This window comes from Ambystoma mexicanum, chromosome 8, assembly GCF_040938575.1.
Source record: "Ambystoma mexicanum isolate Mex_15411 chromosome 8, UKY_AmexF1_1, whole genome shotgun sequence".
In the NCBI taxonomy this organism is placed as follows: domain Eukaryota; kingdom Metazoa; phylum Chordata; class Amphibia; order Caudata; family Ambystomatidae; genus Ambystoma; species Ambystoma mexicanum.
Window position 1 is genome coordinate 1383862218 of NC_090929.1, and position 22255 is coordinate 1383884472.

The window sequence follows — 22255 nt, forward strand, 5'->3', positions numbered from 1 at the left end:
AAGAACCAGGCAGGAAACAGAGATGACGTGTTTCCTGGCCAACAATGATTAGACCTGAAAAAGGTTGTCAGGAGCCCCTTGTGAGAAACCAGAGGGCATTCTCCCAAGTAGACCTCGAGAATCTCTTATTCAGGTGGCCAGGGAAAGGCTGGCCCTCTCAGATCCCAACCCTGGGGGTGGATGAGTGAGGGACGATCACCTGGGTAGGGGAACCCAGGGTTGTGCTCAGGGTTCCCCTACCCAGGGCAACCCCAGGTGAGACGCGGTATTCCATCGGGAAAGAGGACAAAGAGGACAAAGTCCTTGAGGCCTTTATAGGCTGCTCCAAAACAACCTCCTTTACACCCAAAGAATCTCCCTTGCCCGAATACAGAAATCCCTCCACATCTAGTAAATCCAATAGGAACTCAAACCCTGCTGCACTAGGAGAATACATCTCCCAGAATCCCAGTTTTCCCGTTGTGTATCCAAATACTCACAGTCGTTCTTCCCCGCGTCCCTCTGAATATTATTTCCAGAATTCCCAGTCTGTTTTTACAAAACATCACCATTCCCATAATCCCCCCTACTAAACTCTAATCCCTCTCCCCTTTCCGACACAAACGCTTTCTTAAACCATGAAAGACAACGGACTAACAACAGGGCAGTTTACCTGATATGTGCCAACAAAAGGGTCAGACAGAGTCAGGAAATTGACAATAACTACACACACCTGACAGCCCTTTCCTTTCCCGACAGGCATAAAAGGTGGAGCACAAGAGCACACTTGGAGCAAGGCAGACCGCATGAGGAGGCAGCTATTCCAGGGCGGCAGTTCAAGAGGAGGAGAAAGGGGGCGATAACCCAAAGGACGACAAGGAGGGAAGTGCCATTGCCCTTTTCGACCCAGACCCGCAAAGCCTAAGTGAAAGGAATTATAAGGCGGGGAAGAACAGCTAGCATGCAGTGTAGTAGATGTCAATGGTGCATGGAGCCCTCCTACACTGGAGAGTTTGATCCTCTTTTGTATTCTACTAGTATGACCCAAAGAACTTGTGTCAACCCTAACTTCTGTCTCCAGTTCTGGGTCGTAGTATGACGTGCAGGCAGCTGAAAAAATGCAAGACTTGATCTCCTGGAACGCGGCCTTGCCCTCATTGGACCAGAAGAACTCTTGTCCCTTTGCTGTGAGGAGGCGCAACGGCATGTTGACGGACGCAAAGTCTTTGATGAACCTCGTACAGTAGCTGGCCATCCCTAAAAGGGACTGCTGCACCGCTGAGATGGAAGATGGAGTGGGTGTATCGGCCAGTGCCTGAACTTTCACCAGATCCGGCGATAGGCCATCACATGAGAAGATGTGTCCAAACGTTTTAAAAATGGACTTGCTAAACTCACACTTGTTAAGATTTAGGGTCAAATTTGCTTGTTGTAATGCCATGCAGACCGTGGGTGTCATTGTGGGCATTTTGTGTGCTGGCGAAAATCAAAATGTCATCACTATAGTTTAAGCACTGGGGAATGTGCTTAATGACTGGGTTAATCTCATTTTGAAAAATGTCAGGGAGTGATGACACACCAAAGCTTAAACGCTTGTACCTGAACAGTCCTACATGCATTGTGACTGTGGTAATATACCTGTTGTCCGGGTGCAACTCCAACTGATGATAGCCTTTGTTGAGGTCTAATTTAGAAAACACCTTGGCTCCATGCAGCAGGCGCATCATATCGGTCATGCGGGTGAGAGGTGCCTTTCTCTTTCTATCGCTTGATTTGGCATTCTCATGTGGACACATAATCTTATATTTTCGCTGTGTTCGCTTTTGGGCACTGGCACAATGGTGGAAACCTATGGCGTTGGGCTATTCACATGCTCTCTAATGTCCTGATCAAGGAGGGATTTCAACTCTTGTTCCGCCTGTACTTGAATGTTCAGAGGAATCCCTCTATAGTGCTGAGCTGTCGGCTTTATGTGTTTGTGAATATGGAGGTTTATTTGTTTCCATTTTGTTTTACCCAGACCTTGGTAAAGTGATGAGAATATTTGAACGACCATGTCTTTGGGATTTCAGATATATAATAATAATAATAATAATAATTTAGCATTTATATAGCGCTACGAACCTTCAGGTATCTGAGCGCTGCTTATTATTACCCACGGTGTGTGGTGCTCATTTATCGACCTCGGAAGGATGAAAGGCTGAGTTTGGCCCTGTCGGGAACAGCAGGCTCTGCACAGATGTCAAAGTGAGCACTCTACTCACGCCGATTGTATTCCATACATGATGTGTACTAAACCCATCTTGATTGACGATTTGAAACTCAGTATGCTGCTTCCGAGCACGTCACCTTTTAACACATACATTCTCACTTTCTCAGCCTTGTCCTTGTAGGAACAGGTGCACTTGCACATTGCTTTGCAAGGAAGCTGCTTATGTGCCCTGTATGCATAAATGCTGATATCCGAGGGTTTCAATCTAGTGGTGTGCTTAATGGTAGTATGGATGGTCTCGCTCATGACCTTTACAGTGGCGCCAGTGTTGATGAGAAACTCTTCGATGCTGCCTTGCAGCTGTAGGGGCAATGTCAGGCTGAATTATGTTGCTGTTCAGTTACCGATGGCATGAACTTACTGTCTTTTCCTCTCGCCACTTGCTGATGACTCAGATCCTGATGGACATCTGGGAGATGACTCAATGTAAAGCAACTGTTGTCTTGAGGACCTTCGCTTCTGTTCATCTGGCGTGTTTGGTCTGCAGCTTTCATATCGACACCCTGTAGTGTGCTTGGGACTCCTAGGTGGCTTGCAACGCTGATCTGGGGAGCTTCATCTGCTACAGTGAGGCGAGAACCTTCGAGACGTAATCTTCTGTCCCTCTGATGACCTTCCTGAATATCGTTTCTCTGATTGTTATGACCCCTATCTTGATGCTTTGCACAAGGACTTAAAGTGATTTTCTTCACCACAGGCATCACACCGATGCCCCATGGCTGGACACGTCCATTCATGAGGGAAGTCTTAGCCGCACTTGTAGCATCTCAGTTTGTCCTTGCGTGCTTTGCCTGTTGCCTGTATTTGACACAGAGGGGCTGTGGCTGCTAGAGAGATTGGAACTTTGCCCATGGATTTGGCCTGTCTGTCAATGGCCATGTCGGCCCTTGCCAACATGAACATTTCCTCTAAGGATATCCTCATCTTGAGTAGCCTCTTGAAAAAAGTCCAGGGACTCGCAGCCATCAATTAATTGGGAACAGAGAGCCTTTTCGGTGGAGTAATTATCAAAATCGCAATATTTCACTCTCTCCCTCAGCCTCATGACAAATAAATTCAAGGTTTCGCCCTTGTCCTGAGTGGTCATATGGAAAACATGCCTGTGGTAGTCAATGGGCCTCATTACAGCCATGGCGCTCCCGTAATGAAGGGTGCCGGTACGGGACCGGAACCATTCATTACGGGATGCCCGATTACGAGGTCCCCTCGCGGGACCCGGAACAGATGTCTGGTAAAACCAGACGTCCTTTCCGGGTCCCGCGAGGGGACCAAGGAGCTAATAACGGGCCCGTTTTTAACGGGCCCGTTATTAGCTCCATCCCCATTGAGCCCTATGGGGGCTCACATGGGAATGGGGATTGGTTTTGTGAAGGAGGAAATACTGGGTCCTCCAAGGTTGGAATGACCCGGTACATCCCCATTCACAGAACCCGGTACTGGAACCCGGTATGGAGGCAGCCATGCCCTTGTTAAGGGCATGGCTGCCTCCATACTCGTAATGAGGCCCAATGTTTCGATGTGGGGCGAAGTACACGTTCAATGAATCTATGATGTCTCTGTAGAAGACAGTGGTCTGTGGTGTACCGTGTGCTCCAACATGTGCATCAGGAGACCTTGTAGCCTTCGTTGGTCCCTCACCCCAGGGCGTCTACATATACATAAAAGTCCAACAACCATCTGGCCCACCTGGGCCCCAGACTGCTTGTGTTGGGTGATGTCAAAGGGTGGTACCCCTTGCAACTGAAAACTCTCCTGCTGGGGTCCATGATGGGTGGGTGTAATGGGTGAGTAAACGGAAGGGGTGGCCAGCGTGGACGCAGAGGGCTCCTCTGCCCACATTTTCTGGACAGCTCCTCACCTGGTACTGGTCTGTGCCACACTTTAAGCAGTCACTTCCACTTCTTGTACTGCTGGCTGGAGAAGTTGCCTTGTGCTGGTGTCCTCTGCAGTACAACAGGGCTCAGCCACCTTAATATGATATGTTCTGGACTGGAACACTTAGGGCACAGCTTCACACAGTTTCAGCCCATACACTGCTGGTGGGCCTGCAGGGGTGATTAGATGCCTTTGCAGCGTGCTGTGGGGCCTGCACATGCGATTACACACTTTTGTTATGTTAATGTATTTTATAAAGTGCACGTTCGCCGAGGCATTTTGGCGCTGCCAGAGACGGGAGAAAAGAACTATCAACAAGGAGAGAGAAGGTAAGGTTAGAAAAGGTAAGTTTACAGCAGCCGACGGAAGCCTGGTGTGTGCTACCGGGCCAGGTAAGACGCTGGCTGCGCTCGAGGCGGAACAAATAAGGAGAGCGGGCACACTGCTGTGCGGCAGGCAGTCGACAGTGCTTTCGGGCAACCACGTTGTAGAAACGGCGGTGCGCGGCAGAGAACACTCTGATTTATAGGTGTGCACCGGTGTGCAGCAGCGGGCACGGACCCGTTGTCACCTCGTCGCCAGTGTTATGGTGTAGGAAGAAGCTCACTCCGGGACTAATGCACCATTAAATAAGGGGCAGCAGGCGCCGTGTGAAGTACCTCTCACTTTATTAGAACGTACAATATAATTGAAGACCCCAGAAGGAAACACAGACGACGTGTTTCCTGCACAACAATGATTAGACATGAAAAGGGGTGTCAGGGCCCCTGACAAATAGAATGCTACACTCATATCCTGGCATTGCGCCGTGGAGCTCAGTCAAGTGGCATCCACCATTGCGCACTGAAGGCCATACCGTTATGGAAATATTATGAAAATATTTTCATTAGCTTTTAAACACATAGTTCATAGAAATACAGATACATTGTAATAATAGATCCAAAATCCTCAGACATTAAAAACAAACCCACTACCCACACAACCCCCCCCTCCCAATTCTGCATCCGTCAAACACACTTCCATTAACTAGAGAACATATTCAAGCATATATTAAACCATATAAAAAATAAAAAGATAAGAAAACTATATAAGTAGGAAATAGGCTTGCCCATCTTTCACCCATTTTGAAATCCACAACAAGTCCGTGCCATTAGAAGTAAGTACATCTTTTTAAATAATGTGTTCTAATGAGGTGTTTGTGTGTTTCGTCATAAAATATTGTTATGAAACAATGTTCATCGTCACATTGAACTATATGAAATACACATAGCCATGGCTTAATGGGGTATATTTCTTGCAGTGAGTTTAGAATACACATTCCTATGTTGTGGATGGCGTCTTACTTGTGTTTTACCAGCAAACTTCAGTGGTCGTCTCCACTCGGGGTCCTGCGCTTTTAATAGCTCTGTATGTTTTAACATGGCCATTGTACTTGGCATTGTCACACTTTGGAATCCGTCCGAATGAGGAAACTGAAATTGAAAATAACATGTCTTTGATATCTTCTAAATGCCCGGATAAAAAGACAAACTACTGTTAAAATACTCACAAAAAGATGTCATAGTTCATTATAAATATTGATGAGTTTGGGGCTTTCAAACGATACGAACAAAATGTGTGAATTGTTAGAAAGGAGTATTGTAATTATTAATTGCAGTGTTATATACTTGTATCATATCCTAACGCATCTATAGTATCACCCGCTGGACATGGAGCATGCTTACCTCAGCGGTTACAGGGCGAGGACATGAAGGGAGAATGGGCCTCATTACACGGTAGGCGGTAAGGGATTACCGGCACCGGTGCCCTTACCGGTAATCCCTTACCGCCCTACTACGAGGTCCCTTAGTGGGTCCCTTCCCTAACGCCTGGTTTTACCAGGCGTTAGGGAAGGGACCCGTTGAGGGACTTCAGAGCTAATAACGGGCCTACTAACAGCGAGCCGGTTATTAGCTCCATCCCCATTTCCATTGAGCCCTATGGCGGCTCAAATGGGAATGGGGAATGGTTCCCGGAATGGGGATTTGCCGGGTCCTCCAAGATCGGAATGACCCGGTAAGTCCCTATTCCGGGAATACGGACCCGGAATGCGGTAAGGGGGTAGTCATGGCGCTAATAGCGCCATGGCTACCGCCTACCGCGTAATGTGGCCCAATGTCTGGGCAAACCTCAGGTATTGCTGGGCACTATAATGGAGCTCATTTTGAGCTCTCATTTTCCTTGATTTGTATGACCGTGAGTAGGGGCGGAACATAACTTACATTTCCGCCGCTCCCTTCCTCTCAGCCATACAAATACTCTAGCATTTGCGCCGGCATGTATTTTCATGCCGGCGCAAAATGTGGGGTTTCTTATGGAGTTCGTCTGCTTTTTGCACCAGCAAAAAGCAGTCAGACTCCATAGGAATCCATTGTAAACGCTGCCGGCTATCCGTACATGGCAGACAGCGTTCACATAATTTTCACAGCGGAAAGCGAAAGGGCAGCGTACAAGCGCGTTTGCTGCCTTTTTGCCCCTCCCCTTTTGGACTCCACCGTTCGAATGAGGACAATTCGGCGGCAGGGACTCGTGTACGTGAAAGTGTAAACGTAACGGGTTCCCACCGGCAAATCACAGTGAACTTGAATATGAGCCCCAATGTAGTCAGAGGAGATAGGCCTGTGGGATGCAGGGGTACTGTCAATGCCCAGGGCAAGGTGAGCATACACATACATCTGAGGCTGAGTCCAGACCAGATTGCCTTTCTCTGTGTGAGAACCTCTGCATTTAACCCACTCAGAAACTCCGGTGTTGCAGGTGTGTGTTGCATGGTTGCAGCATTTCTCAAAGGTGCCACATCAAGTTATGTCCTTTTTTAATATAATGGATCTACCAAAATGTTCACAGAAACAACAGTCCTAAGCATGTTCTTGAAATTTCTAAACTGATCCATTTGTATTTGTTTTATTTGTATAGCGCACCTGGCCCACAGGCATCTGGGCGCATATCTTCTGTTATGTTACACAATGAAATCAACAGTACAAATCTAGAAATGCAACACTTGGATGGAATTTTACAATAATTACAGAATATACAGTACATGATGGAGGGCAAATTGAGCAAAGAATTAGGTAAGAAACAGTCGCGGGTGATGAGTTTAACCTTGAGGAGATGGGCCAGGAGCCCCAGTTTGGCTTTGCTCTTGAAGGCATGGAAGGAGGTTTCAGCTCTGAGTGGGAGGGGGAGCGAGTTCCAAAGTTTGACGGCCAGGACAGGAAAGCTGGAGCTACCCGCTGTCGGAAATTTATACCTAGGTATAGAGAGGCAGTGCGCTTGGGTTGCTCTCTAAGAGCGACTGGTAGTGTGAGATGTGAAATGACTGGCCAAGTAGCTAGTGCCTGCTTGGCCAGGCATTTATGTCATGATTCCAAAAGATCAGGAATTGCCCGACTCCCTTGGAAGCAGACCCATAACCCTGGTTCCGAGTGCCAGCCAGTCCCAATTGGGACCTTTTGGATCCTGTCCTGGCGCCAGTGGCACCAGGCTCATAAAGATGCCCAGTCCCAGCGCTGGAAGCGCCGGGCTCATAATGCTTGGGTGGACTTACCTGCAGCAGACCATGCTGCTTACTTACCTGCCAGTTGAACCCCTGATCCTCTTCTGTTTGGGACTACTTTTCCTGTTGGGTGGGGCAGGAGCCACTCCCTAGGTTCAGAACACTGGAACTCTTCTGGAAAGCAGGAACTCTTTTCTTACCTAGGCGAGGCTGTGGAAGGAGACACCTAAGCACTACAGGAGGCTATTTAAACCACACCCGATGGATGAATCTTGCTTTGTGTTATTCTGCATTCTCTGCAGCAGAACGCTCATCGTGTCTTCTGCTTCTGATCCTGGGCCTAAGGGAACAAAGGCTTACCATCCTGGAATCCAGTCTTCAGCAGCACCTGTAAGGACAAAGAAAGAACAGGTTAGCACTACGGTCTTCAGTGGCAGCGCATCTCTTACCTGGTCCATCGGCTGTCACCAACGCCTCGCGCTGCATTCCGGCATCTGAAAGACAAAGGCTTACCTACTCTTCGCATGCTCCGGAGGTCTTCGCACTGCATTCCGGCATCTGAAAGACAAAAGCTTACCAGCTCTTCGCACGCTCCGGAGGCCTTCGGCGCTGCATCCCGCATCTGAAAGACAAAAGAAGGTGCGTTTAAAGACATTGGGCAACTTTATTACTCACGTGCCATTACTCCTTCCCACGCCGAATCCAGTGGGTATTCCAGCACCCTTCAGCTTCTCTAAAACTCCGAACTTGTACCTGCAAGATAAAAGGGACAGTTAGTGCGCATCGTGAAGCAGGCTACAAGCGCTTACTTACGTGCTTCCAGGCGCTTCTATTCCTCACGCGGGTTCGATCCTCAACTCTCATCAGCCCGCCATCCGCCATCGCCGGAACCCTGCAAAACAAGAGATATCATTACAAAAGACTTTTAAGACATTTGAAGTGCCCAGAACTTACCGTTCGTGCAGTTAACGACGGACAGCAGTCCTCTGAGGTCAAGAGGCCTGCACCCTTATCCAGTGAAGAAACTGGTTACGGCACCCTGCCCCGAGGCAGATGGAGAGCTCGGCGTTCACTTACCTAAGGTGAGGGCGTTAACCTTTGGGGTTCTACAGGAGAAGAGAAAGGAAAGAGGAGAGAGGCACCCAATAACCCCAGTTCATTAATCCCATATTTTCTATCTGCAGACATCTTACTCTTCAAGTCAGACATACAGTGCACAGAGGTCCAGCCCAAAGAGCCAACCGTGTGTTACACATCACCTTTGAAGATACGGCATTCACCCAGTCAAGACCGGCACCTCTGCGGGAATCAGGTGAGCGTTACAGAACACAAAGCCTACCGCAAAACTCCCACCCAGGCGCTATGGAAACCTCGGATACCGACCAGCTAGCCCAGTTACTTGGGGGAACTAAGAGCAGAAGTGCATGCAGCCCGTCAGGAAACGAATGCTCTAAGAAGGGAACTGATTATTTCCAAGGAGCGAACAGACGATCTCGCTAGACAATTGCTACAGTCACAAGCCGGACAAACTCTGTTACCCGCATCAGGGGCAAATCTTCCTTCAACATCCTCTACGAACCCAGTGCAGATCAACCTACCTGGGAATGTACCTCTGGCTCCGCCCGAACGATTTTCTGGTGACCCAAAGAGGTTTGCAGTATTTATTAATCAGTGCCGGTTGCACTTCTTATGCCGGCCAGCAGCCTTTCCAACTGATCAAGCTAAGGTAGCTTTCGTACCTTAGTGGCAATGCGGCAGACTGGTCGATCCCTCTAGTTAATCAAGATGATCCGGTTCTCCATGATTTTCAAGCTTTTCAGCTCAGTATGGAAAAACTGTTTGCAAGACATTCACAGGGGCAGGCCTTGGACAATGAGCTCCTTTCATTGCGACAGGGTAATCAAGACCTTTTGGCTTGTATTGCGTCTTTCAACAGACTGATAGTGGAAACTCGATGGCCTGAGGACAAAAGGATTACGCTGTTTTATAGAGGTCTACGTGGAGAGCTCAAAGATGTGTTAGCCCAAGTAGTGAATCCCCCGCAAGACTGTTCGGACTATATTGACTTAGTCGTTCAAATTGACCACAGACTGCAGAACAGGAAGACCGATCGTTCCAAGTTTGATGCTCGAGTATTTTCCAAACCACCAACTCCTACCAAAAGAGTAGACTCCGGGGAACCCATGCAAATAGGGGGCCTGAAAGGACCACTAACACAAAAGGAGCGGGAAAGGAGAAAACAGCTGCAATTATGCCTCTATTGCGGAAACTCGGGGCACTTTCTTCGAGACTGTCCGGTGAAACCAGCCAAGAAGGCAATAGAAGCTGCAGTTACCAGGGTCACAAACTCTGAGCAGGGAAACGACCTCGCCCGACAAGAATAGAGGTCCTCTTGCCGAGCGTTAAAACCAGTTCAGTGACCTCGCATTTCGTGATACCTATGGTCCTCATTAGCCCTGAACATCCGGATCGATTACATGCGATTGAAGCTTACGTCGACAGCGGTGCCATCGGCAATTATGTGGATCATGAAATGGTTTTGAGGATGAATCTGACTCTTTGTCCAAAGGCTGTAAAGGACGTCATTACTACGGTGGATGGTACGGAGATAGCCTCCGGACCAGTAACGCATACCACCCAAGAAGTGACGCTAGTAAGTCAAGATGGACACCATGAGAAGATCGTGTTCGATGTGATCAAGGCCCCTCAGTTCCAGATTATTCTAGGAATTCCTTGGTTAGAGAAGCACAATCCTCAGATCGATTGGCGAGCAAGAACGGTTCAGTTTCCAGAATGTGTCTCTACTTGTCACCCTCGACCTGGTGTTGCACTGGCAGCAATTTCCTCGGAGGCTCCCCAGTTACCTCCTGAATACCTAGAATTCCAAGATGTTTTCCGGAAGGATCAGGCTAACTCTCTACCTCCTCATAGGTCTTATGACTGCCAGATAGACCTGATACCTGGATCTACTCCTCCTTGTAGTAGAATTTATGCCCTCACCGAGCCTGAGAATCTTCACCTCCGACAATACCTGGATCAATACCTAGCGAATGGGTTTATTTGTCCTTCCAAGTCCCCTGCTTCCTCAGCTTTGTTCTTCGTTCTAAAAAAAGAAGGGGACCTTAGAACTTGTATAGATTATCGTGCCCTGAACCAGATCACCGTTAAGAATAGTTATCCGTTACCTTTGATCCCTGAACTCCTGGACCAAGTCAGAAAAGCATGCATATATACAAAGCTGGATCTTAGAGGAGCCTACCACTTGGTACGAGTAAAAGAGGGCGATGAATGTAAGACGGCCTTCCGCACCAAGTATGGGCTATTTGAATATCAGGTCATGCCCTTCGGACTTTGCAATGCCCCGGCCGCCTTTCAATATTTTATGAACGATGTCCTCAGAGAGCTCATAGATGTGTGTGTTGTTGTTTACATTGACGACATCCTCGTTTATTCTTCATCGGAAACACGTGAAAATGGTCCTCGAGAGATTGCGTCAACACAAACTTTTCGCTAAGTTGGAAAAATGTGTTTTCAACGTGACTGATGTTGAATTCTTGGGATTCATATTATCACCTAGCGGAGTGCGTATGGATTCAAAGAAGGTCGATGCAATTCTCAAATGGCCATCGCCATCCTCCGTAAAAGGTGTTCAAAGCATGTTAGGCTTCGCTAACTTTTACCGCAGGTTTATCCCCGAATTCTCTCGAATAGTCCAGCCCATCACTGCCTTGTTAAAGAAAAACAAACGTTTTGAATGGTCTACCGAGGCGGAACAAGCTTTCCAGCATTTGAAGACTAGATTTATCTCTGCACCGATCTTAAAACATCCTCGCCCAGAACTCCCCTACATCGTTGAAACTGATGCTTCGAGCCTTGCCATGGGGGCAGTTCTATCACAAAAGGACCCAGTAACCAATCAGTTGCATCCCCTGGCATTTTGGTCCCGCAAATTCTCGCCTCCTGAAATCAATTACACTATTACTGATAAGGAACTTCTAGCTATCAAGTCCGCCTTTAAGGCTTGGCGGCATTATCTTCTGGGGGCCCGACACACCGTTACTGTGATTACAGATCACCGAAACCTGCAATATTTGAAAACCGCAAAAGCTCAACCCTCTAGGCAACTCCGTTGGGCACTATTCTTTGCCGAGTTTGACTTCATAATTACCTATCGACCTGGTACAAAAAACGGTAAAGCTGATGCCCTTTCTCGGATGGGAGTGGAAGAACATTTGATCAATCCTAAACCTGTACCTATCATTCCCGAACAAAGAATTCTAGGTGTAATCGCCACACAATCCATAGAGGAAGTTAAGGATAAAGCCAGGCTACTGGTAACTCCAGCAGACATACAGAATTGGCATCTGCAGGGAAAGGACTTTACGGTGAAGGACAACCTATTATATTTCCAAGAACGGTTATACCTGCCCAGCACAGATTTACAGAAAAAGGTAATCTCTTGTTATCACGATTCTTTAATGGAAGGACATCCCGGTATGACCAAGACCTCGGAAAAGATCAAGCGCTACTTCTGGTGGCCGTCTTGGAAAAAAGATATCAGAGACTTTATAATGTCCTGTGGAGTATGCGCCCAAAACAAGAGTCAAAAGGAAAAACCAGCCGGCCTCTTACGCCCTATTGACATCCCGCCTTGCCCTTGGCATACGCTTTCTATGGACTTCATCACCGATCTACCTCCATGCTCCGGATACAATACGATCCTCGTAATCGTGGACCTATTCTCCAGGATGGCGCATTTCATTCCACTCAAAGGCTTACCAACAGCAGCAACTCTGGCCCGAGAATTTCTCGAAAACATCGTCCGACTGCACGGTTTTCCTTCAGTTCTAATTTCGGATCGAGGTAGTCAATTTATTTCTCATTTTTGGCGAAGTTGCTGTCGGTCGGCTCAAATTGATGTGAGACTTTCGACCAGCCACCACCCTCAAACCGACGGACAAACCGAGAGGACCAATCAAACTCTGGAACAGTATTTGCGCTGCATGCTACAACAAACTGAAAAAACTTGGAAAGATATCCTTTGGATAGCCGAATATGCCTAAAATACCTCTGTCCACTCGGGAACTGGGAAGACCCCGTTTTTTCTTTTATACGGTAGTCACCCTCGAACCTCGGAGTTGGATCCACTCCAAGATCTTGGAACACCAGCAGTAGACCACCTGCATTCTACAATCACCCAAGCCTTTAAGGAAGCCGTTTCTCACCTTCAAAGGGCTAAAGAACAATACAAGAAAGGAGCAGACCAACATCGGAAGGAAGCCCCCCAATATCAAGTAGGAGATCAAGTCTGGTTATCCACCAAATATCTACCTCTAAAAGGACCACGCACATTCAACCCAAGATACCTTGGTCCCTATTCCATCACTACCATAGTAAATCCAGTAGCGGTCAAGTTGGACTTGCCCCCTCACATGAAGATACATCCGGTCTTCCACGTCTCTCTATTAAAACCCGTGCAACCTCAAACCCGACTAACTACATCTCCAAAACCTATTCTAGTTGATGGAGAACTCGAGTTTGAAGTCAAAAGCATCCTGGATTCCAAGATCTCCAAATCTAAACTATTTTACCTGATTGACTGGAAAGGCTACGGTCCCCAAGAAAGATCCTGGGAACCTGCAGAATATGTCCACGGCCTTGTCTAATCAAAAGATTTCATCGAACATTTCCTAACAAGCCCAAACCCCCGGAGAAGCCCGGTTTGGGAGGGGCCTTGAGGGGGGGGGTACTGTCATGATCTCTGCTTCCAAAAGATCAGGACTTGCCCGACTCCCTTGGAAGCAGACCCATAACCCCGGTTCCGAGTGCCAGCCAGTCCCAATTGGGACCTTTTGGACCCTGTCCTGGCGCCAGTGGCACCAGGCTCATAAAGATGCCCAGTCCCAGCGCTGGAAGCGCCGGGCTCATAATGCTTGGGTGGACTTACCTGCAGCAGACCATGCTGCTTACTTACCTGCCAGTTGAACCCCTGATCCTCTTCTGTTTGGGACTAATTTTCCTGTTGGGTGGGGCAGGAGCCACTCCCTAGGTTCAGAACACTGGAACTCTTCTGGAAAGCAGGAACTCTTTTCTTACCTAGGCGTGGCTGTGGAAGGAGACACCTAAGCACTACAGGAGGCTATTTAAACCACACCCGATGGATGAATCTTGCTTTGTGTTATTCTGCATTCTCTGCAGCAGAACGCTCATCGTGTCTTCTGCTTCTGATCCTGGGCCTAAGGGAACAAAGGCTTACCATCCTGGAATCCAGTCTTCAGCAGCACCTGTAAGGACAAAGAAAGAACAGGTTAGCACTACGGTCTTCAGTGGCAGCGCATCTCTTACCTGGTCCATCGGCTGTCACCAACGCCTCGCGCTGCATTCCGGCATCTGAAAGACAAAGGCTTACCTACTCTTCGCATGCTCCGGAGGTCTTCGCACTGCATTCCGGCATCTGAAAGACAAAAACTTACCAGCTCTTCGCACGCTCCGGAGGCCTTCGGCGCTGCATCCCGCATCTGAAAGACAAAAGAAGGTGCGTTTAAAGACATTGGGCAACTTTATTACTCACGTGCCATTACTCCTTCCCACGCCGAATCCAGTGGGTATTCCAGCACCCTTCAGCTTCTCTAAAGCTCCGAACTTGTACCTGCAAGATAAAAGGGACAGTTAGTGCGCATCGTGAAACAGGCTACAAGCGCTTACTTACGTGCTTCCAGGCGCTTCTATTCCTCACGCGGGTTCGATCCTCAACTCTCATCAGCCCGCCATCCGCCATCGCCGGAACCCTGCAAAACAAGAGATATCATTACAAAAGACTTTTAAGACATTTGAAGTGCCCAGAACTTACCGTTCGTGCAGTTAACGACAGACAGCAGTCCTCTGAGGTCAAGAGGCCTGCACCCTTATCCAGTGAAGAAACTGGTTACGGCACCCTGCCCCGAGGCAGATGGAGAGCTCAGCGTTCACTTACCTAAGGTGAGGGCGTTAACCTTTGGGGTTCTACAGGAGAAGAGAAAGGGAAGAGGAGAGAGGCACCCAATAACCCCAGTTCATTAATCCCATATTTTCTATCTGCAGACATCTTACTCTTCAAGTCAGACATACAGTGCTCAGAGGTCCAGCCCAAAGAGCCAACCGTGTGTTACACATCACCTTTGAAGATACGGCATTCACCCAGTCAAGACCGGCGCCTCTGCGGGAATCAGGTGAGCGTTACAATTTATGCGTGAGGGCCAGGGTTTTGAGTGAGACTCTTTGTGCTACTGAGCACCAATGTAGGCTGCCTCTAGTGTCAGAAATGCGCTGGTTTCTGGGGATGTTTAAAGCAGCTCTGATGGCATTATTTTGGGGGACCTGAAGTTTGTTAAGATTACATTGGCTAATTCCTAAGTAGAGTGCATTGCAATAGTCTAGTTTGGACATGACATGGGTTCTGGCGATGATAGTGCAATTTGAGGTGGAAAGGAAGGGATGGCAGGCTGTGATAAGTTTGCACGAGTAGGCAGATGCTGAAATTACGCATTAGTTTGTCTGGATAGAGATAAGATGGAATCGAGATAGATACCTAAAGTTTTATTATCGCTGGAGACCTTAATGGGGTTGCCATTGATGATAAAAGATTTGAAAATAGGATCAAGTTTGCTAAGTCAGTGGACAGAGCCCAGGATGAGAAGCTCTGTCTTCTCATCATTTAGACAGCGCTCATGTTGTGCCATCCACGCCTGGATGACTAGATAAATGTCGTTTAGAGCTTTGGTATCGGCTAAGTGGTCTCCGGTAATCGATGAAATGCAGGATCCTTGAGGGACCCCACATGGTACAGAAGATGGTTCCGCGGCAGCGGAAGGGGAGAAGAATCTCATGGATCTATTGGCCAGGAAAGATCTAATCCACGTGGTGGCATTGTCCAAAAAAAGGGGGCTGACGATTTAAGATTCTGGCAGAGAATTTGATGGTTCACCAAATCAGATGCTGTTGAAAGATGTAATAGTAAGAGGAGAGCTAATTTTCTGTTTTCCTTCAGGTCCTCAATTTGGGTTTTAAGGTCGATGAGGGCAGTTTCTGTTCCGTGCTTAGGACGGAAGCCTGATTGTCTAAGTCCAAGAAGTTTATTGGATTTCAGGTAGTCCTGGATCTGCAGATAAGCCGCACGGTCAAGGATTTTGAGCAGGAAGGGAACGGTGGTTATGGGCCTGTAATTCGTCAGAATGTTGGGGTCTAACTAAGGTTTTTTGAGAAGGGGATGACCCAGGCGTCCTTTAGGTTATCAGGGACGATGCCAGAGCTGAAGGAAGTATATATGAGGGCCGTGATGAAAGGGGCTAGTTCATGGGTAGCCTCCTTAATGATGGGAGCAGGGCACGCGTCGCCCTGACAGAGGGTTTCAGATTGCTAATGATGTTTTCAACCTCTAAGATAGAAACCAGGGAGAAATTGAATGGTTGAGGAGTGTGTACCGTGCGGGGGGTGATTCTGTGGGGGGAATCAGGCCGAACGTCGGTCGGTAAGCTGCTTTATTTGGAGTTGATTTTAGTTCGTAGTGTTGAGATTTTGTTGAGGAGTACCTTTTGGATATTGGCACACCATGTACTGTCTTTGCTGCAGGTGTCAGGGGGGGTAGAAGGAGATTCAAGTTATTTGAGAATCTTGAAGAGCTCTTTGGTGTTGGATTCAGCTTGCATAAACCGCTTATTATATGTCTCTTTTTTAGCTTGGTAGATTTCCTCTTTATAGTTAAGGGACGCTATAATGAGGCTATCTTTGTTGGTATCTGATGGGTGGCTTTTCCAGCGGGATTCAGAGTTCCTCTTTTCTTTGCAAAGCACTCTCAGTTGTGATGTGAACCACGAATTGAGATGTGTAAGAGGTTTGGGTTTCTGTAGTTTAATAGGGGCGATGGAATTCAAGGCTTTAAGCATTGAGTCATTAAAGGTATCCACTAGGGCAGTCGGGTCAGTGCATGACAAAGAGGCATTGTTTAATAGAGATAAGATAAGGGAGAGTAGTTTCTCTCTGGTAATATCTTTTTTATTTCTAGTTTGAATTGGTGGTGCAATGTCCTGTTTGGTGCGTGCTGCGTTGGCTTTGATGTTGAAAGTGATAGAATGGTGGTCAGGCCAAGCGCAGGGAAAGTTTTCCCGTAGGTAGATGCTACAAATCAGATCAACCAGCCAGTCAAGACTTCTCCCCTTGTTGTGGGTTGGTTCAAAGATACGGTGAAGGAAGCCCAAATCTGTAAGGGTATTAGCTAGGTCCAGTGCTTTGTGATCATTAGGGTCTTGAAAACCTAAATTAAAGTCCCCTAATAGGATAATTTGGCAATTGGTCTTACTTTTGTCTGCTAAAATAGCAGTGATTTCATCAGCGAAGGTGGTGATAGGTCCAGGTGGCCTATAAACAGTGCATGGTGGCGGTTTGGTTAGGAGAAATTGGTAATTTGACCGATAACAGCTCAGCCGAAGGTATATGTTGATGGGGTGTGACTCTGAGATTGAGAGAGCTTTTATGGGTAACGGCAACACCACCGCCTTTGGGTTGGTTTGTGTTGCAGTCACATCTAATAATGGTGTAATCTGTGGGAATAGCGAGTGAAAGTGAGGGGCCAGAGGCTGCGTGTAGCCATGTCTCAATGATTGCAAGGAAATCCAAGTCTTGAGTTGTGATGAAGTCTGCAATGTCCAACGCATGAGCAGGGAGGGACCTAGCATTGTCAAGGGCACCCTCCTTAATGGACGTATCAGTGTTTAAAAGGGGGTTTCTCGAGTTAAGGTTGGGCTTGACCAGCTGATGAGTGTTTCCAGTGCTTACTGTGATTATGTTAGGCGATATGCTTCAGGTGCGGGCTGATGTAGAGATGGGGTAGGTGGTGGGTAAGTGCTGTGCTGCGCTGTTGGTCCTGGAACCTAATCTGAAGTTCCTGAGGTGTAAGGTGCAAGGATGGTTAGGGGTGGGTTTGCCTGCAAAGTGTTCCAGCCAAAGAGCAGGTGCGTTCAGGTAAGGATTGGGTGGTACTATCAAAGGCATGATTGTGGGGCAAGAGAGGTGCAGTGTGTTAGCAGATAGGTGGGAGCTAGATGGGGGTAAGCTCAGATGCGGTGCTAGCTTAGAGCAGTTGTTGGGGCTAATTGCGCAAGGCAGACTGGGATTGGTTTGCTCGCTAACTGTGCGTGTGGTATGTAGAGCAGCGAGGTATTGGGTGAGTGTAAATGCCAAATATGCAAAATAATAGGAGAGAGCGCCAAACTGAGTCAAAGATGTACATAATGAAATGTGGTCAAGCAGATGCAAAGCAATATGTTCAAGTGAAGCACTAGGCAATTATATCAACATAGGATTGGCATAATTGAAGCTCAGCAGATCCATGAAGATATACAGTGAAGTACCGTACATGCCAACATTAAGAACAGTAAATGCTAACAAGATGCAATTGATAACGAAGAGGAGATAAATTGTAAAAATATGTAATGTACATAAGACTCAGAATGGCTAAAATGGTAGCAGGGAAAGCGCCTTAGGTGCAATGCCGTCTGCAAGGAAACATCCTGCATAATACATTGTGCTAGCAGTGGAAAGACTCATGCCTAACCAATAAAGTAAATAATGAACAGCGAGTCACTGTACAATCAAAGGAGGACAACGGTAGTAGGGACTTTTCAAGCTCATAAAGGAGTAGTATTTGATAATATGCAGACGAACATTGCAATTGATCCAAAGTGATAATAGCACATTCAGTATAAGCCTTATGTAACAATATTTGAGGCTAGTGATGGTTTGCGGTTACCTGCGAACCCGCACAAGTGTCCTCAGTTGGGAAGTAAGGTGCTCCGCTGGCAGTAGGCTTGGAATGCGGTAACAGGTCCGGAGTTCGATGAGGTGCCGCAACAAAAATTACAGATACCGGGGGGCTATAGAGTGTTTCGGCCGGTATATGGGTACATTAAGGGGGCCACGGCCTATCGGCACTGACAGGCACAGACAGGAGATGGCCTTAGTAGTAGGCCTTTGTTACAGGAGGCCGGCTTCCGCCTCTGGTTAGCCTTGATTGGCTATACGGCCAACCTGAATAGGTTTCTAGGCAACCACAGCAACACAGGAACCAATGGCTTTGATTAACGTGCGGCGGCCATCTTGCAATCGGAAAAGAACGTTGCGTGCCACAGAGTAGACTCTCCACGTGGGTCAGCACTGCTGGGGGAGCAGTAGCATCGAGGATGGGTGGGAGGCAATAAGTAATAGCAGGAATCACGAAGGGCATCGTAAGTAAAAGCTGCTCCTGCAGCAGCGGTCACGGAGGAGGATCGCAGGTTGTCAGGGCTGGGCATGTTAATTGTATAATGGGTCCTGTGCAGACCCTCCATGAACACCCTGGTGCTGCTAGCCCCCTGCACAAACCCTCTACATGTTACATAAGGAGGCTATTCCATCCTTATTGCAGGCAGAATGCCCAGGGACAAAGAGACACCAGGAAACTACATTTCCCAGCAGGCCGTGTGCTTCACGAGCCTGCTGCATGGGAAAAAGCTACGCCCGATGATCTGCACATGCGCGAGCTGTGCCTGTGTAATCCTGCTTGCTATTCCGGCTACAGGAGGGAACAAACGGGTATTCCAGCGCTCCGCTCAGGGCCCGCCTATGCAGGGCATCGACACGCCTGAACTCTCCACAGGCCCGCGCCCATATACAAATAAGTGGCTTACTAGACCTTCATGTGAGGAACAGAACTAATCCTTTTGGGGACATGTTTATTAAGGTTACGCGGTAAAGACCGCAGCGTATGGCAGACACTAATCCGCATGCGGAATGCATTCTCTGGAGTGACTGTGCTTAATGAAGGTTCTACAACGTTTACCATGTTTTGGGTGACGGCAACCTGAAACGTACGGTCTCCGAAGCCTCAAACAGAGAACCATAGAAAACACATGGGCTGTGCCTCGGGTGACATCAACCCCGGGCCGTGCGCTCATCTCGCTCATGATTGCCCATTACATTGGGTAAAAAGCAAAATGCTATAAACACATAAGTTAGCTCAGCTCTCGCTTATTGTTATTTTTGGTATTTTCCAGCAGAGCTTCATCACAGGACATTCGGGACATTCAGGACTTTCCCAGACTGCACAAAAGGACCGAGAGCTACGATCCGCAGCTAAGTGCATTTTCTTTGTTTTAGTCGCTACTTGGAACCCTGTAAGCACGCATGGTGTAATGTGTTACTAGATTATAGTGTGAACACGTTGGTTCTTATCTGCATGTGAGCAATGCAGCAAGCAGTGCAGTAGCATACTCAGTTAATGCCTAAGTGTAGTCAAAGTAGAAGGCATTGGTTAGAGCTCCAGGCAAAAGCTCAAACAAGTGTGGTTAGAGGCTCCACTACAAAGGCTTAATGGTAAGTCATGCCACCGTTATGACCATGGACAAACTAGCGTGTCCATATGCATGAAATAGAAAAACAACTGCACTACAGATAACCCCCAAACACCCTTTTCCTCATAATGCAGAGTGGTTTTTCAGCTTGTTTCAGAGACTTGGGTAGGTAAGGGTCAAAGACAAGGTGCATAAACTGTAGCAACAAAGCCTGTTACAGCTCCCGTACTAGGATACAAATGAGTATGAAATATAAAGCAGGGTCGCAACATTAAGGGTTTCAAATATCAAGGTATAGGTTTTAGATAAGACAATCACAGGGCTCTAATCCAATATTTTCTTCACACGCATATAAAACACATTCGTCCCCAATACATAATACACTACTCTGACACGCACAGGGGTCTCATGTTCTCTTAAGTCAGTAGAGAGCATGGATGTGCTGCTTTTACATTTTTATTCTAATCTGCAGGCGCCAACAGGAGACTACTTTCCCTCCTGTATCCTTAAATAATCACAAAAGATTTCAGATTTCAAATTCAGAGTTCAGAGACAAACGTTTACCCCCAACCCGTTTCAAACAATAGTTTACAAGACATAACAATTCACTAACATAATTACCTGTGTTCACCCACCCACGATTTTCAGTCGCTCTTTCTTACGCATCTGCTATGTCTGCCCCCCACGAGCATCCGGGTGCTCTGGCCAGCTCTGCCCTCCGATGAAATCATCTTTCCTGAGTCCACAGGGATCACCGGGAGGTGTGCCCGGTGACCCTTGGACTTGGCCACAGGGCAGTGGGAATCCGACATCTACAGCACCCAACTTGTCATGGAAGAATTACCACGGACTATACCGGTGGGTTGTTGAGCAATTTATTAGTAAAAGTGGCAACAGAACAAAACAAACCAACAACAGTATGAGACTTTGGCGCAAGTGAAAACAGCCCCTCCCTCAGTGCACCGTTCTCTTATACCCAAAGGAACACATTCATTTCAATGGAAGGTGTGGTCCAGACAGGGCAAGGAATCATACTGAAACAATGTTGCTAGCAGGGAACAAAACCCCACTATACAAGTCTTTGATACCAGCTGTGTTCTTTCATGTTAGACAGAATTACCAGAGAGGAGAGCATAAGGTATCTTTAGTGAGGTTGAATATGCTCACTAAGAATCCACACATGCTCTGATGCAGGCGAGAATGCTTACAGTATGATGTCTACTGCCTGTTAAAGCTGCTTTTCCTATGAAAGCGGGAGCCTAAAGAACATTTACCTATACTAAAAGGGAAACAAGTTAGAAGCAAGAGATGTGAAGGGGACCAAAGATGCACACAAGGCAAAGAGCCTTCATCCCAAGGTCATACGCATTAGATTCTAAAGCATCGCCTCACAAAAGCAAAAAACAGTTGTTTAAACATGGCAGTTTGCAGCTTCTCCTTACTATTATAATGCAGTAATGTGCAAGGGGAGTACATAACTTTTTAAATTCCAAACTTTCCCCCACAAAGAGCTGCACTGCAGAGACCAATGCTTATATTCTTTCTTGTCCACAGATTTGCGAGAAGTAGGTTCCTACTTCTTGAGGGGGCGTGTCCTCCGCTACCTGGGATTTTACTTTGGCAAGGCTTACACCCCTGCACCTGAAATTCTGTCTCTACCTTGCAGATAGTCTTCCTGGAATATTATACAGAACTGTATACCTTGGATCAGACTGTTCCAAAGATTGCACATTTTTCCATATGAAAACAAGGTTACTAAATCTTATTGACAATTTTGCTTCCAAAGAAATAGTATCATGTACACAGTGTAGCTCGCCCAGCACCTTCCACCCCTTTTGATTATACTTACCAGCATTGTGCACATTCTTCACACTTCCTATGTTGATGGGTATTACTGAGCACAAGTGCAGTTGCTCAGAAGGTGGTGACTGGTTTTGCTTGGGCCTGAGCAGGGGTTATGTGATAGCACTGGTGGGAACCAGAGACAGGGTACTATCAAGAGTAGCAGGTAGAGCACTATATGATATGATATGATAAGGCATTTATAACGCGCCTATACAGAAGTGTTTCAAGGTGTGACGCGGCAAGGGAGGGGGAACAGAGGGAAGACAAAGACAACGATCCTACTAGGCCAAGTGTAATTCAGATTGCGTGTGTGGCGCAGAGTCTTCCCAGCTCCTTGGTCAATTATGGAAGGGGCCTATTTAGAGAATAACAGGAAGAATGTAGGAT

General features: G+C 47.3%; 1 protein-coding gene across 2 annotated transcripts in view; it reads right to left on the reverse strand.

Moving 5' to 3' along the window:
- The window catches only part of TEX36 (testis expressed 36), a 238275-nt gene that overhangs the window by 150357 nt on the left and 65663 nt on the right, over nucleotides 1–22255 (reverse strand). For both annotated transcript variants that reach the window (XM_069612206.1, XM_069612205.1), the window contains exon 2: nucleotides 5470–5598. In XM_069612206.1, coding sequence (XP_069468307.1) covers nucleotides 5470–5598 — 129 coding nt within the window. The remainder of the gene's footprint in view (nucleotides 1–5469; nucleotides 5599–22255) is intronic.